The sequence below is a fragment of the Lynx canadensis genome, chromosome C1 (assembly GCF_007474595.2).
Source record: "Lynx canadensis isolate LIC74 chromosome C1, mLynCan4.pri.v2, whole genome shotgun sequence".
Taxonomy (NCBI): Eukaryota; Metazoa; Chordata; class Mammalia; order Carnivora; family Felidae; genus Lynx; species Lynx canadensis.
The window spans coordinates 218206239-218223557 of NC_044310.1; the positions used below are offsets into that span (position 1 = coordinate 218206239).

Consider the following 17319-nt stretch of genomic DNA (forward strand, 5'->3'; position numbering starts at 1 on the left):
GGGTGAGGGGAGAGCACAGGGGGTAAGAGAGCAGAGGCAGTTTTGGTGTCGAGGGCCGGACGGGGTGGGGGTGCCCGTGGAGTCTTCACATCCTGCGAGCTTTGGTTGCGGCCCCTTAGGCGCTGACGGTACTGCTGGCCTCTGGGTGCCGTGGGAATGGCCAGCCGGGGCCGCGGGAGGGCCGTCAGAGCTCCCCACTTGCGTCACCAAAGCATTTCCAGACCCTTAAACCAGGAACCCGCCGGCCTCGAAAGGGTCACTACGTGAGTGGAGTGTGGGCAGAGGAGGAGCTGCTCAGGCCGGGACTGGCCACGGAGGGTGCGGTCCTCGCAGGGCCCCCCAGGGGCCCTGCTGTGCTCCCGACGACGGCGACGACGACGACGTGCGGCAGGAAGGCACTGCTGCAGGGCGGCCCCTTGCTGTGTTGTAGGAGTTAAGAGGGGTGAGGTGTGCCTGTCCGATCACAGCGTCCCGACGCTGAACACGTGTGTTGTGAGGTGGGCGCGTAGCCCCAGGGCGTCTCGCCCGGTCCCGCAGGGCCCGGGACCTCAGGCGCTAAGCTTAGAGCAGGCCTGAGGGACACACCTGGGGTGCTTCCTTCCCGTGCCGGCCTGGAGGTGCTGAGGACCACGCCGCCTCTCTTCAGCGGATGTGTCGGGCTCTGCCTGGCGCCCAGGGAGGGGCCCCTGCCGCAGGCCCACCCCTTGGCACAGCCGTCCCTCGGATGGCGGGCCGCACTCGTGCCGTGAGAAGTGGGTACGTTTCCAGTAGGCAGCAAGGTCTGCGGGGGTCGTCCTAGGAATTCCGATCTGGACGTGGGTCTTCGGAGCAGCAGCTGCGACTCATCCCCAGTTGTGGTCAGGAGCCCTGTCCTGACCTCCGTTGTCCCCTTGACCACACTGTGGGCCACACTCTCCCCATCTGCAAAACCAAGGGTCTTGGGCTCCCTTCCACTCGGAGATTCTGTGTTTGCGTCCCCACCCCCAGCCCTCCTGGCACGGCGTTCCGCACACAGCGGACACCCGGAGTAGCAGGGAGGTGGCACTTGGCTCCTCGGGCCTCTGGCTGTCCTGCGGCCGTGGCAGCTGGGGGCCGGTGGGGCCAAGTCCTGCCGGCGCTCTCCAGAGCACGCAGCGGCTCCTTGGCTCGGGTGGGTCCCGTGCGTTCCGGAAGTGTTGCTTCCCTCGCTAACTCGCTCCCTCTTGTTCCTTCTCCCCCGATCCCTCTCGCTCCACAGGAGGACTTCCGGAATAAAGTGGAAGATTACATTAAGCGTTATGCCAGATGATAGGAGGAGGAGACGGTGGGGCTGTGGACTGTGTGTTGTAGGCTTGTCCCCAACCGCAACCAAAAGGGAGCCTCCCCCCCAGCCCTCGCGCTCCCTCAGACCCCCGGGTCGCCTGCATCCTGTGACCACGCTGTCCCGAGGAAGAGCCTCTGCACGACCGCCCATTGTAGATGGAGAGTCCCACATAAATACAGCAGGAACATGTGTCTGGGGTCCTAAAGAGTTGTCTGCTTACCTTAACATGTTTACTTTTTGGAAACTGTACTGTATAGGCTGTTGATGAGATTCCTGAGCAGTTGTCATGAACTCAGAGTTGAGGCTAGCGCTTGCTTTGTCCCCCTTTCCCCAAGCCCTTCCCCGCACACGTGATGCTGGTGATGTGCTCAGTGTAGCTCGCAGGTGGGCGGTAAGAAGCCCGCTACACACTGTGATTGGATGCAGATTCTCTCAGCTCCTTCCCACCGACGTTGGTCCTGCCTACATGTCGTGAAGCTTCCCAGAATGCATAGTCATTCACTGTAGATCTCTTACTGAAATGCGTATTTTATTTAATGTAAGTATATTTTGGAACAGATTTGTAATTTGTACAATTTAATGCTTTCATTATTTTTTTCTATCTTCATTTAGTTTGTATTTTCATTGTATAGAGCAGACAGGAAGATGCTGGGAGAAATACAAAGAAAATATGAAAGACACGTTATTCCTTCTGTCCAAATGAAACAAGAATTTGGCTTCTAAAAATCAACTCTTTGGGGTCCAGCTGGGGCGAGGAAGTTTTCGGAACCTTCTGAAGCTGGATCTGGGTGGTTTAAAACGAAAGGCAGGGAGCCCTTTCCCACCTGCTGCCCCGAGGAAACCGGCCAGAGCCCAGGTCAGGCAGGGGCTTGGTGTCTCCACAGTGGCCTTGCGGTCGCGAGCCAGTAAGCAGTGCCAGGGGCCTCGGGTCCTGAGGGAATCGGCCACCCGCGTGTCATGCCCCTGAGACCGTGCCTGTGGCCTGCTGAGCTTGCTGTGTTTCCGGGCCATCTGCAGGGAGCCTCCTAGGGCCTTGCGGGGCTGGGAATCGGCAGCAGCGTCCAGCCACACTCAGGCCAGTGCACTTCGGAGGAAGAAAACCAAGGAGGCAGGTGGATACGTATCTGACCCAGTGAAATCAAATGCAAAATAAATAGTTGTAGGGTCTTCACCTGCTGCCTGCCTGGCATAGTCACGTTTCACAGCCGCCTCTGACCTCTGGATCCCCCCTGTCTGCCATCTCCCCAGCCTGCTGTGTTTTTCCTGGTTTCTAATGCACCATCTGATTATGAGATCAGTGTGTCTTAGAGACGGGCAAGGAGGGAATGTGGCCATGCTTCCTTCCCACTTGTAGTCAGGAATTGTGCCCGTTAGACTGAGGGGGCCCTGACCGATCGGCCACACCTCTGGTGCGCAGCGCAGGAAGAGTGGGGCCGGATCGAGGGCGTGTGGCAGCTGGGAGGCTTGGGGCCTGTGAGGAGGACAACAGTAACCCTGCATCCTGGAGCCTGGAAGAGGCACTGAAGCTTACGCACTAATTGGAGCAGGACACAGGGCAGGTCAGCAGCTGGCCTGCCCACACTGTGGCCCGAGTTCTGCCCCTGTGATCCAGGCCACGCGGTTCTGTGCCTGGGCAACCCCAGGCTTGAGTCGTCATATCTCACGGCTGTCCGAGCAGCTCCCAGGCTGCACAGCTGGTGGTGCAGATGGAGGTGGAAGAAATGACTCCAGAGCCCATGGTCGAATGGAAATCTGCACGTCGTAGTAAAAGAGTACCTTCTGGACGAGACTGGAAGGTACGGCTGCTAATTCTGACCTCAGAATATTTGCGCAATAGAAAAATACTTTGCTTATCAGAGATCAGTTAATTCCTCAGAAATGACCTTTCCCCGTGACAAGATCATCCTTTTCTGGCCGGTGCAAATCCCTCCGAGGCCTTGCCTTCCCCCATCTTGGTAAGGAACACAGCCAGCCTGGCCCAGCCCATCGTGGTGGGGAAACAGTACTGCGCTGGGCACGTGGCCAGTGGGGCCCGGGGCACCTTTGGGCGGCTGCAGCACCCTGACTTGCAGGCCTTTTGGTTTTTTGGGAGTCTCCTCCCCCCTCGGGCCAAAGTAACATTTCTGACTCCAGTCCATGGGCTCCACCGGGCGGATGATGATTGGTGGTTTCCGATCTGCCAGGGGGAGGGTTTCCAGTCCTGGAGCCAGACGGCATGGAGCTCCGGGCTTCTCTGATGTCCCCTGGGGTCCCCCTGACTCCGAGGCGTAGCGTTTGGATGTCAGCAACACGTTTCCCAAGCGCACTCAGCAGGAAACAGTTCCAGGGTAGGTAGACCTGTCGGAAGGCAAAGCTCACGTGTCTCCCCTCTCGAACACAGACTCCATCTGAAGTCTCTGTCAGGAGCCAGGGCGAGTGCGTTGGTCTGGCGTTAAGGACTGATCCTTTGCTGGGTTGCTTCCGCCCTCTGTACTTGGCTTGTTGTAGAGTGCTGGCCCAGGGAGCAGCGTCTTGGGTTATGGTTAACAAGACACCCTGCTTTATCTACTGTCCTCCATAAGCACCAAAAGCCGAACAGGGCTGTTTATGGTTTCTACCAACTACAGATTAAGCCAGGTTGTGCACCTGCTAGAGAAGTCTGCGGTACAGAAATACACGTGAAAGCTTTGTAAGGGCTGGTTCGGACTAGTTGCAGTAGCTAAAACAGTCTGAATGTGTAGTCTTTAAAAGGAACATGTACCTTAGTGTTTGCTAGTTTAAATGTTTCAAAATGTCCAGGCAGATTTTCCTCTGCCCTCAGTCCCCCGGCCCCCACACTTCTGTGAAACGCCCCCACGGGTGCAGAAGGCAACAGCCGCTGTCCCCGTGATTTGGCCAGAGCCGGACCAGTCCCAGCAGAGTCTCAGGCCACCTGGTGGCCGAACCGGTGTGCAATCCTCTTATGGTAGCAGGAGCAGAGATTGGGCCGGGCTCTGGAGCGCCGCACAAAACTCCCAGGTGGTGTGCTCCCAGAGGATGTGCCCCACTGTCTCCTGGGATTGCTGTAACCGCCCCCCCCCCCACCGCTGTGAAGACAATCACAAATTCCTATTATGTCAGACTTCTTCCCGACGGGATGATCAAAATCAACCAGAATAGTTATTGATGTAAAATTCCAACCAGACGTCACAGTGAGCCACCAATCGCAGTCTTTAATGAGGCTCTTCTCAGCTCGTGCAGGCTATCCCGGGATCGTTTGCACTTTCATTCACTTAAAAATATGTTCTACCTTGGAAAGTCAGGTTTGCTACAAGTTTGTTATTCATCAAAGTGTCTAATAAAATGCTAATGTATAGATAGTCTTAGCAAAATAACGTATTTTAACTTTGCCAAAGAACTTGGGAAATGAGAGCACTTGTCACTCCCTTCTTTCCTCCTGAAGTCCTGCCTCAAACAAGTCAACAGCTTGGAGGGGCTAATTCGGAAGGGTCTGCGTTGCCCACTGAAGTCCCCACTCATGGCCTGGGTTTCCATGGGTTACCAGAATTGATGGAGTGAAAGAACTGTGGTTTGAAAAAAGTTCTTCAAAAAAGCCCAGTGATGAAGGCATTTGGGGACCTGGCCTTGTCAAGAATGTCTATTCATGTTAAACTGTATAAAGAACCGAATTATACTCTTTAAAAAAAAAAAAAAATCATCTTAGGGCTCATTCATTTCCATTGCCCAGTTCACTGAGCCAGAGTTCTTTGATAAATTCGCTTTTCATGTCAGGGCCAGCTGGAAGAAACCATGCTGGCCCAAGAGTTCCTGGTGCTGGAGGAGAGACGGGACAGTGCCCCAGCTCCGCAGAATGGGGTAAATGCTTGTCAGGGGCCAGGCGCCAGGAAGGACCAGCCGTGGGTGGTGCGGCACCTCGTGCAGTCTCCCTGGTGAGCCTTCCCACCCAGCGGCGCTCTCCCTGCTCTGATGCCCGTGTGCAGCCTCTGCTCCGTCTCTGGCCTCGTACAACTGACTCCTCTGTGTTGCAGTTTTTCCTGTTGGGTTTTTATCACCTCGGTGTCAGACCTCCCTCATTGACCCACCTGGTGCTCGCCAGCCGTGGATCTTATCAGATGTCTCTTTAAAAATGCATTCCGGCCTCAACGGCCCTGTTCACCTGTGTCCTGCCCTCCCACCCCCGCTCCCAACCAGGGTGAGGCCGAGGGGCCCTGAGGTGGGTGCAGCACCGGGCATAGAGAGCCGTGTTGTCTGTTCAGCCTCAAATGAGTCTGAGAGGACCTGACTCCCTGGGGTGGTTCTCGATGGGAGCGGGGGAAGGGGGGAGTCCAGTGGGCACGGATCCCACTGTGGTTGCTGTGCACCTCACCAGACCAGCCCGTGGTGTGTGACAAGGGCCACAGTTGATGCAGGAAGACCTGGCTGACAGCCCAGTGAGACCAGGACAAACCGGTGGGACGACCTGTCCACATTCCCCCCAGCTTGCTGCCGGGGCGGGGGGGGGGCACCTCTAATCTTCCCATCCCCTCCAGAAGAAGCCCCCCTGCACCTAGCATATGAGCCCATTGTGACTGGCCCCTGTCCACTGTGCCAGCCACTGCCCTGAAGACCCTGCCTGACCTCAAAGTGGGTCATGACCTCCAGGCCTTGTGACAAGGTCCACCTCCCTCTTGGGGCTCCTTCCGCGATTGAGTTCACATGGTGCCACTGCCGTGAGGCCTACCTGACAGGCAGGTGGACAGCTCCTGGGATAGCCTCACCTTGCCCAGGCTTCCAGGAGCACAGAGGGTGTGGTCTACAACTGGTTCTATATGTATTCCTGCCCGTCCGGAGTCAGGCAGCATGTGGAGCACGGGGCCTTGGCTTGGCCATCCCGTGAAAACGGAATCGCTTGTTACAATAGGGTTACTAGGTGCTGAGTAAATCTAGCAGGACCTTCAGAGTCCAAGCACAGCAGATGCATAATGCCTGCTCAAGACAGCCCCCTCACTGCAAGCCCGGCGTGCTGCCTGGAGGCAGTGGCTGATGCCTCACAGGTGAGCGACCCATCCTTCTCTGAGAGCTGGCCGGTGCCGAGTCTGAACAGTCTGCTTTGCTGGAGCAGGTAGGACTGGAGAAAATACCGCAGAGTAGAAATAATACCAAGCAGATTCGGGCTGAACGGGACACTTTGAGTGTAGCATTAAAAGGAACTTTTTCAGGGGAGAGAACCACATGTTTAGGGAAATGCAGTGAATTGCACTTTTGACTCGGAATCAAAGTCCCAAGGGGACAACAGGCTGAAATGAAAAGGCAACAGGATGGAGCCATAACTGGTAAGACCTCCGCGGCAGGGCAGGGCAGGGTCGATGCTGGGAAAACAGATCAATCATCTGGAGACAAATTTGGTCAGTTCTAGAGTGCAGAAGGGAACAAGCATTATGGGGAAGATAACGGAAAGGACAGAGGGCACTTGCACTAGTCCAAGATGGGGTGACCGTCTCATTTGAACAAGCAAAATCCTGACAGTGTAGACAGAATTACAGTTTTCTGCCCTCGGCCAGCAGGCGGAGCAGGGCGGTGCTCCCTGAGACCTGCCCGGTCTCAGCCCAGGCAAGGGGAGACGCACGTGGAATCCAGCAGGCACTGACCTTGAGACGGACTAAGGATGTGGGGAGGCCACCGGAGCTAGAGTTCCCAGGGGACAGGGCAGCACAGAGCGAGCTCTGGAGACCTGCAGCCAGGCCCTCAGACTAGCACACGCACCTGAGAAAACTACCCGAGAGTGGGGAGGAGCACCACCGAAAGGAGAAGAGAAAATGACCCCGGGAGCTCAAACAAGAATAGTGCACGTTCCCACGAGCCAGAGTGGATGTGTGATCACCTGTGATCACAGTGCACTGCGAGGGCACCAGCTCCGTGACAGGAAAACCGACACTAAAGGCTGCACGTGGTCTCGGCCAGATATCTTCAGAGCAAGCCTTAAAGGGATCGAGTCATTTCAAAGGAACCGTGTCCCAGAACAAAGACAAATAGGAATTTTAAAATTCAGAGGCTGCCACCAGCAGCCCGGCCCAGAAGCCTCTGTTCCAGTAAGCCCGAGACTACCGGCCCCCATCCAGAGGCACCAGGGAGGCCAGGCGGTACCTGCTTTTAAAAGGAATCCCGCGACGCGCACACCGGCCCCAGAAGCCCCCAGCCCCCGGGGCCCGCGGCTGTCCAGAGCCCACTGGGGGCCCACCACCACGACGGCCCAGCCACGCGAGCGTCTTCACCCCCGCAGACCCGAGCTCCCCTTTCCCCCGTGAGAGAGCGCGGTCTGCCCAGCCTGGGCAAGTGCCCTCTCCGCAGATGGCACCAGCGGAGCCCCGGCAGCACCAAGCCCACCCCATAACCGCACGGGCTCTCCTGCTCCCGGGTGCTCCTCTACCCGCTTCAGATGCTGGGTCTCCCTCCTTTTCTGCCCCTCCCCCGCCCATGCTCCGCGTGTGTCTCCTCTCTCTCTCAAAAATAAACAAGATTTTTAAGAAGGTTAGCTAAGGGGAGTTCTACAAACAAAATGGAAATGATAAAAGGGCATATTTATAAATCATATATGATGATTACATTAAAAATATGCCATTTGATACATGACAATGACATTTGAAAGTAGAAAAGGTCGAGGGAACAAAATGCAGGTGGGTTTCCTCACTTACTCTATGATAAAATGTTGACGCCAGTAGACTTTATAAATCCCACGTGTAGGATATACTAAAAAAGCAGCCACTAAGAAAATACGCTAAAAACAAAAAAAAACAGTATGAAGTGCAGTGATATCAGCAAAATTGACAAAGAACTTCTGAAAACTTTCTCCCCCATAAAAGCAACAAGAAAATTGGCAACAATTCTCAGAGCCAGCTTTTCCAGAACTCTGGAAATTAATAACCAAAGGCAGTAATCGTAAGTAGAATTTACTTCAGTGATCTTAAGGATAAATCTCGGTAAGCACAGCAGATTTGTGCCACGTTAACTTACACTGGCCCCAATTCCCACTCTAAGTCCATCCACAGTAGCCTTAAAAACTAACAGCCCACGTTTGCAGTGAAAACCAGGAACACCAGTAATTTGGTAACTGCAGAGGGAGCGGAGCACGGCTGGAACTCCTTCAAAGCCTCCTTCCGGAGTCTGTCATTATTTAACAAATCTGATAGCGTTGAAACGCTATCTGTATTTGGTCAGAATCTGAAACTTTATGCCTCAAAGGAAATCACCAAGACAGTAAAAAGACAGCCCACAGAATGGGAAGAAACATTTGCTAATCACATCTGATAAAGGTATCCAGAAAAAAAAAAAAAAAAGAATTCCTACAACTGAGCAAGTACAGGATGACCGAACTTAAAAATGGACAGAGGAGGGGCGCCTGGGCGGCTCAGTCAGTTAAGCATCTGACTCTTGGTCTCAGCTCAGACCTTGATCTTGGGGTTAGGAGTTCAAGCCCCACATTGCACTCAGTGCGGGGCGTGGAGCCTACTTGAAATGAAAATGCACGGAGGATCTGGATAGACGTTTCTCCAAGGAGGATATACAGGTGGCCAATAGGCACATGAAAAGATGTTCAAAGTCACTAGTGGCAGGAAAACTTCCCGTTCACTCCCCAATTCTTTCTTTAAGTTGATTTATTTTGAGAAAGAGTGTGTTGGGGGGGGGAAGGGGCAGACAGAGAGGAGGAGAGAGAGAATCCCAAGCAGGCTCTGTGCCCTCAGTGCAGAGCCTGACATGGGGCTCAGTCCCATGAACTGTGAGATCAAGACCTGAGCCAAAATCAAGAGTCGGGTGTTTAACGGACCGAGCCACCCAGGTGCCCCTTCACTACTCACTTGTGACACCAGACGTGTGGGATTTTTCCCCGCACAGACCAGTTCTCTGACACCAGCTGGGTATCTTACAATTCAGTTTAGGTCCGACACCTGTACCTGCCGGGAGCATCAGATCCCACAGGTTAGAGCTCCCCGTCCTACAAGACTGCCCCCCACCTTCAGATGCCAGTCCCAAGTCCTGGGCTCTGGCACTTCTGACTGGCTGCATACCAAGGCTTCCGGTGACCCCCTCCATGGGTTCGGTAATTTGCTAGAACACGTCACAGACCTCAGGACAACAACTTTACTAGATTACAGGCTCATTATAAAATGAGACAACTCAAAACAGTCACACAGAAGAGCTGCCTAAGTCAAGGTCAGGGGAAGGGCACGGAAGATCTGTGTGCGCACAGATCCAGGAGTGTCCTCTCCAGGTGTGCGCTCTCCCAGCACCCCGTGTCCACCCGCCAGGACGCTCTCTAAGCTCCTCCAGCCAGGGTTTTTACAGTGGCTTCATTATGCAGAGATGATTGATTAAATCACTGACCATTGATGCTTAGGTCTCCAGCCCCCGTCTCCTCCTCAGAGACTGGGGTGGGAGGGGGCTCAAAGTTCCAACCCTCTATCTAATCAAGTGATTGGTTCCCCGCCCCTCCCCCGCCCCGACACCAAGCTTGAGTGTGGCAGAAAAGGGCTTGCTACAAATAACAAAGATGTTCCTTTCACCTGTATTTCTGTCTCACCGAGAAATTCCAAGGGTTTTACGAGCTCTGTGCCAGGAAACAGGGACAAAGACCAGACATACATTTCTTATTATATTCCACAATATCACAAGTCATTAGGGAAATGCAAATCAAGACCACTTCACACCCACTAGGATGGCTAACATAAAACAGTGACGAGGGTTGCTAGGGCTGGGAAATTGGAGCATTGCTCTACATTGCTGGTGCAATGCCCATGCAGCCAGTTTTGAACACCTATCGGAACATTTCATCAAAAGTTAATACAAAGTGGGGCGCCTGGGTGGCGCAGTCGGTTAAGCGTCCGACTTCAGCCAGGTCACGATCTCGCGGTCCGTGGGTTCGAGCCCCGCGTCAGGCTCTGGGCTGATGGCTCAGAGCCTGGAGCCCGTTTCCGATTCTGTGTCTCCCTCTCTCTCTGCCCCTCCCCCGTTCATGCTCTGTCTCTCTCTGTCCCAAAAATAAATAAACATTGAAAAAAAAAAAAAAGTTAATACAAAGTGACCATAACAAGTTAACATGAAGCTACCATATTACCCAGCAATTCCACTCCTAGGTATATAACCCAGAGACCTGAAAATATATCTCCATGTGAAAATGTGTACATAAATGTTCAGAGAAGCATTATTCTTAATAGTTTAAAACTGGAAACCCAAATGTCTGTCAACCGATGATTGGAAAACAGGATGTGGTATAGCCAGGCAAAGGAATAGTAATCATCAATAGAAAGGAATTATGGAAACGTGCTACAACCTGGATGGACCTCAAGACATGAACACATCTGAAAGAAGCTATGGTTCCACATAAATGAAACGTCCAGAAAAGGCAAATCTACAGATACAGAAAGTAGCATGGTTTGCTAGGGGCTGTGGGGAGGAAGGAATGGAGACTGATGCTAAATGAGTACAGTGTTCCTTTCGGGGGTGACGAAAATGCTCTGGAATTAGTGTGATGGCTGCACAACCTTGTAAATATACTCAATTGTACACTTAAAATGTTCTTTAGTGTTTATTTTCGAGAGAGAGACAGAGACAGAGTGCTAGTGGGGAGAGGCAGAGAGAGAGGGAGACACAGAACCCGAAGCAGGCTCCAGGCTCTGAACTGTCAGCACAGAGCCCGACGTGGGGCTCGAACTCACAGACCGTGAGATCATGACCTGAGCCGAAGTCGGACGCTTAACTGACTGAGCCACCCAGGTGCCCCAAATTGTACACTTTAAAGGGGTGAATTTATGTATGTGAATTAAAACTATTTTAAAACGCTATTGACAAATCAAGAAGGAACACTAAAAAAAATGTCTGAATAACCCACAGGAAGGCAAGTAAAGAGAAACGTGTTGAAAACCAGATGAAACAAAGAGAAAACAGTAAGATGGTACCTTTAAGAGTCAACATTAAATATATGTAATGAGCTAATCCACTGGAATGCAAAGGCTGGCAGAATGGATTACTATAGTTTTGGAAGATGTACCAACTTGTGAAAAACTGGAAAAAGCGCCTCCTATCATTTATTACAACTGCATGTAGATCTACAACGATCTCAACATTGTCAGATAAAACTGTATTTCCAGGACCCAACAACGTAAAATTTACAGTGCCTACCACTGTAATACAAAATTACAACCCCATACAAAATCACAGGTATGCAAGGAAGAAAATAAGACGCATGGCAAGGGGGAAAAGCAGTCAAAAGGAGCAGACTCAAGAATGAGAATATGACAGAATTAGTAGACTAGAGAATTAAAACAGTTCAAGAAGGTAGAGGGAAGACCGTTCATGTCGAGATATGGAAAATATACAAAAGACACAAATTCAACTTCCAGAAGAAAAATGCATACCTGTGATGAAGAAATATACTAGATGGGCTTAACAACAGGTGATGTACTGCAGAAGAAAATATTCATGAACTTGAAGAAGATATGACAGTAAAAACAATACGGAATGAAACAAGGTGGGACAAGAACGAGGGCAAAAACAACAGAACTTCACTGAGCTGTGGGACAACTTCACACACCCAATATACTTGTAACGGGGGGTCTTCAGAAGAGTAGGGAGGAGAAACTTATTTAAAGAAATAAGAGCCACTGGGTGGCTCGGTCAGTTAAACATCCGACTCTTCATTTCGGCTCAGGTCATGATCTCACGGTTTGTGAGTTCCAGCCCTTCCATGCTGATGGCACGGAGCCTTCCTGGGCTTCTCTCTCTCCTCTCTCTCTGCCCCTCCTCCACTCTCTCTCTCAAAACAATAAGCCTTAAAAATGTTTAAAAGTCAATAATAGAGCAAAAATATTAAAAGCAGGCAAGAAATAAAGACACATAGTATGTAGAGGAACAAAGTGACAGCAGATTTCTCATTGGAAACAATGCAAGTGAGAAACAGTGGAGAAACATCTGTACTAAAAGAAAAAAATTCAAGCTAAAATTCTTTATCTAAAAAATATCAAAGATGGAGGCAAAATAAAGACTTTTCTCAGGGGCACCCGGGTGGCTCAGTGGCGTAAGCGTCTGACTCTTGATTTCAGCAGACGTCCCGATCTCTTGGTTCTTGGGATCGAGCCCCATGTCAGGCTCTGCACTGAGCACCGAGCCTGCTTGGAATCCTCTCTCGCTCCCTCTCTCTCTCTCCCAAAATAAATAAATAATAACTTTAAAAAAGGACTTTTCTCATGCATGTAAAAACAGAAGTCCTATCAGCAGACTAGCCTTAGAAAAAATTTTGAACAAAGGCCTCAGACAAGGAATATGGTACGAAATGGAAATGAGGAACCACACAGGGGTTTCTCAGCCTCAGCACTGTTGCCATTTTGGGACGGATTATTTGTTGCTGTGGGGGCGGTCCTGCGTGTTGTAGGAAATTAGAGGCTTCTACTCACTAGGTCCCAGAAGGACCTACCCCCAATTATGACAACCAAAATTATCTCCGGGCATTGTCAAACACCCCTTGGAGAGAAGAGTCACTCTCAGTTGAAAATCACCGTATTGGATGGATTTTTTCTTTTGTTTCAAAATTTTTAACCCTTTATGCTTCTAGGCAATAATCAGAGAATTCCTATGCTCAGGCATTCCGCTTACTAATTGCTGATTGTGTCTATTCTATTCAGCTCATCTCTTGTGTTTTTAATTTTTTTTTAATGTTTATTTTTGAGAGAGAGAGACAGACAGACAGAGCACGAGTGGGGGGAGGGGCAAAGAAAGGCAGACAAAGAGCCCTAAGCAGACTCCAGGCTCCGAGCTGTCAGCACAGAGCCCAAGCGGGGCTCGAACTCACGGACCAGACCGTGAGATCATGACCTGAGCTCAACCGACTGAGCCACCCAGGTGCCCCACCTTGCTCTCTCTTAAGCCCATGCCCTCCCATCTCCTCCAGGCCTCTGCCTCTTGTCTCTCATCTTCAGTTTTCTTGTTAGCTACCTCCCTGCAGTTTATAAACATGTTCAGTCTCTAAAATTTCTCTTAATCTTGTAACCCCTTTTGTGGCTCCTTCTCCTCTCAAACTTCAGGAAACTGTTGGCCACGTTCTCAGTTCTTTCATGTCCCATTCATCCGTCAACTCACTGCGCACTTTTCTGCCCTCTCCGCACTGCTGTACTCAAACTTCCTTAGTAAACGCATCAGTGCTCCTAACTGTATACAGTAGACACTTTGCGGACGCCCTCTCCGCTGCACTCTACACTCATCTGCTCTTGGCCATGCTCTCCCAATTCCCTTTCTTTCCCCCTCTGCTGATAGTTCTTGAACTCCTGGGCGTCTCCTTGCTTCTTAAATTTTGCTGTGTCCTTTGCTACGGCTGCACGTTGCAAGAAATGAGCTCACTTTGCCAGCAAGAATGAAAGGAAATAAGGAACCCAGAAATATAGAGCTTGCAGAGCTGGAAGAGACAACGCCTGGACCCCAACAGGAGGTCAGACCGAGAAAGTCTATGAAAAGCCAGTTAGAATTCACCTTCTTGGCAAAGCATTCCCGAATTCAAGTTCTGGGTCCTTCACTGCCCGTGTGAACTTGGGCAAGGTGCTGAGCTTTTCCATACCGTACCTCAATTTCCCCATATATAAAATGGGGACAACAGTGCCCCCTTGACAGGCCGGCCCCGGCCCCAGCCCGGCCCGGCGGCCGCGGGTAGGGACCAGCGCAGACTCCAGAAAGGCGCTCACTCCGCCTCCTAGCCTCCGTGACCACGCCCCTGTGACGCACACCGGTCACCTGACCTCCCTCAGCCAATCGGCATCTCACCTGTGCTGGCCCCAGACATTGGCCGGAGTGCAAAGCTCAGCCAATCCGGACGCCGCCCGGGCCTCGCGGCCCCGCCCCCTCCGCCGGGCCTCCTGGAGACGCTCCCGGGCGCGACCCGCGCGGTCGGTCGCGGTTTGGGGTAGTGCTGCGGCCCGATGGAGGCGGCCGTGGCGCTCACCGGGGATGCGCGCGGGCGCGCGGCGAGTCAGCCCGGCGACGGTGGAGAGACCCCCACCGGAGAGGTGCGCGCCGTGAGGGGAAGCGGCCGGCGCCCTCCTCCGGGAAGCCCTCGGGGTTGGGAGGTCCCGCCCGGGGGCCGGAGGCGGGCGGTGGGGAGCGTGGAGGGGTCTCTCCAGGGAGGGGTTCCCCCCCCCGGGGATCGGAGGCGGGCACTGGTCTCTCCGGGAGGGACCCGCCCGGAGGGGGGCGCCAGCTGCGGTCCCCGCGGGCCTGCGGCCGGGCGCGCTGTCGGCGGGGCGGCTCGCGTCGCGGGGTGCGAGGTGGAAGCACCGCCGCGCCGGGCTCCCGCGCACAAGTGACGTCCGGTGAGTTCACGCCCGAGTCCGGGAGAGCCGCGCGGGGGGGGGGAGCAGCCGCTGCATCGGGGCTGAGCCGAGCGCGCGGCTGGAGCGGAGGGCTTGGCAGGGCGACGGTCAGCGAGCGGAGCCCCGGAGCTCAGGAAGGACTTCGGGACGTGTATTCCAGGCGAGGGGGGAGGGGGGGTGGCGGGACAGGGGAGGAAGCAGGGCAACGTTGGGAGTCTTGTAAAAATCTGGGAGAGGGAGGTGGTGTGGACCGGAGTGGTGGCAGTGGTGGCGAAGGGGGGCTTCTGAGACGGAGCCGCAGGACTGCCTGGTGCACCCGCGCAGAGGAAGGAGGGTCTGCGGAGCGTGCCTCCCGGGCCCCTGGCCTGAGCAGTTGGCCTTCCGGTCCGCTGTGCCCTGCACCCGAATATGAGGAGTGTTTGTGTCTTTAAAATTCCGGTCCAGGCTGAAATCTGACCATCTTTTCCATTAGGCAGTCTACTTTGGTGGAGACTGAGCAGAGGGGCTAGGGAAAGCCCTGCAGGGAGACTCGAGTGGAGAGGAGGCTCGCAATACCTTTTTATTACATTTTGGTTATGGACATAACAGAGTTAGCTTCGCATCCGATAACGATAGCATCTTAAGGAAGAAGACTATAATAGAGCAGAGTTATCTATAAAATGTTCATCTGAAACTCAGGCCATGGATTAGCTCACCCCAGCAGCAGACTGAAAAGCTGCAGTCGCTGAGCAGACACTAGTAGCTTGAGGAAACTTAGATACTTAGTAGGAAGTGTCAGCAAAATTAGGGGCCCTTGGGGCGCCTGGGTGGCGCAGTCGGTTAAGCGTCCGACTTCAGCCAGGTCACGATCTCACGGTCCGTGAGTTCGAGCCCCGCGTCAGGCTCTGGGCTGATGGCTCAGAGCCTGGAGCCTGCTTCCGATTCTGTGTCTCCCTCTCTCTGCCCCTCCCCCGTTCATGCTCTGTCTCTCTCTGTCCCAAAAATAAATAAACGTTGAAAAAAAAAATTAAAAAAAAAAAAAATTAGGGGCCCTTGCAGATTTCAGTCACAGCAGAATCAGCACATTGCCAAGTGGGAGTGGCCAAGGGTCAAACTTGCCAAAGCCTCAAACCGATCAGGTGACTTTGGACAGCAAGATGTTGCATTAAAACACTGTGGTTAAAAAAACAACAACAACAGACTTTTAACAGCCACAGTTGGTAATTGTATTTGAATTTTCATGCGGATTGGTTTAATTAAACATTGTTATTGATTTTAGGGGCACCTGGGTAGCTCAGTCAGTCGGCCCACTTTGGCTCAGGTCTTGATGTCTCGGTTCCCGAGTTGGAGCCCCACATTGGGCTCACTGCTGACAGCACAGAGCCCACTTGGGATCCTCTGTCCCCCCCTCTCTCTGCCCCTCCTCCATTAGTGCGTGCGCTCTCTCTAAAAAATAAAACATTTAAAAAACTGTTACTGATTTTAAAATCAGGTAAAATAATAGTATTAGGCAGGATTACCTATTGTATCTATTAAGAAGTATCTGAAGGGTTTTGATACTGGTAAAAGAAATACAGATAAATTTTATTTAGGAGGCATCTTTCAGGGGATGTGCTTTTCTGTGACACTTAGTTGCAAGTCCGGCCCCTGCTGTGTGCTGGCCATTGTTCTCAGTGTTGGTGACAGAGCAGTGAGGAGAACTGGCAAAGCCCATGGGCCTCTGCACATGACCTTCTATTACTGCCTCTCGAGGCAGACAGTCGACAAGGAACCAGTGCAGTGTGTCAGAGGCTGCCGAGTGCCATGGGGACAGAGGAAGGAGCGGGGGGTCTCCGGGTGCTGGGAGGAAGGGGACTGGCCGCTGTAGGGGGCTTCACAAGAAGGTCAAGATGGAGCAAAGACCCAAAAAGGAAAGTGGGGCTGGGGGGCGTGGTCACTGGAGGCACAGGAAAGTGAAGGGGGGAGGGAGGAGAAGCAGGTCCGCTCCCATCAGGGAGCAAAGGGGAGGGTGTGGGGAGGAGTGGGCACCCAGATCACCCGAGCCTCTGGCCAAACCAGAAATTACAGAGAAAAAAGAAAAACTTCTGGAATGTGTGGCTACTGGGTGTGCCTGGTTCCCCTCCTTCTGCGTGGAGGACAGGAGACAGATCTGTCCTTGTAACCAGGACCCTTGATCCTCCTACCAGGGGCTGGAAAGAGGTTTTGCAGATCTAAATGGATGCTCTCCTAGTGATTGTAGAGGACGCTAGCAAATACTAGATTGTTGGAAAACCGGGCATACCTTCTCCGTAATTCATGAAGATTGGGGGATTGCCAAGTGCAGCTGGTGGAGCCTGCGTGGTGTTCATGCAGAGAAGCTCCCTGCCCTTGCTGTTTGCTCCTGCGGAGGCGACGGACACAGGGCAGCCGTGCTCCGGGTTCCGTCTCCTTTTCCTTAACAGACACATCTCTGTTCTCTTTCCGGCAGGAAAGTTTACATGGACTATAACGCAACCACCCCGCTTGAGCCAGAGGTTATCCAGGTCATGACCGAGGCCATGAGAGAAGCCTGGGGGAATCCCAGCAGTCCTTACCCCACAGGTAATCCTAGAGGGTGCTCACAGATCCGAGATATGGAGGGCGGGGCACTCTTAGAGAAATTGTGCACCACTTGTGGTCACTTGGTGTGGAGAGATTTTCTGTTAACTGCAAGTCTTAGGTGTAATTTTTGGTAGATTTTATTTGCTTGTTTTT

At 52.8% G+C, this 17319-nt stretch overlaps 2 protein-coding genes across 2 annotated transcripts in view; both read left to right on the forward strand.

Moving 5' to 3' along the window:
* The window catches only part of UBE2F (ubiquitin conjugating enzyme E2 F (putative)), a 53835-nt gene extending 49912 nt beyond the window's left edge, over positions 1–3923 (forward strand). The window contains 1 exon segment of the mRNA XM_030327563.1: positions 1238–3923. Within this exon segment, the coding sequence (XP_030183423.1) occupies positions 1238–1288 (51 nt within the window). The 3' untranslated portion in view covers positions 1289–3923.
* Positions 3924–14154: 10231 nt separating this feature from the next.
* Positions 14155–17319, forward strand: part of SCLY (selenocysteine lyase) — a 31897-nt gene continuing 28732 nt past the window's right edge. The window contains 3 exon segments of the mRNA XM_030327562.2: positions 14155–14291; positions 14293–14304; positions 17054–17169. Of these exon segments, the coding sequence (XP_030183422.1) occupies positions 14218–14291; positions 14293–14304; positions 17054–17169 (202 nt within the window). The 5' untranslated portion in view covers positions 14155–14217.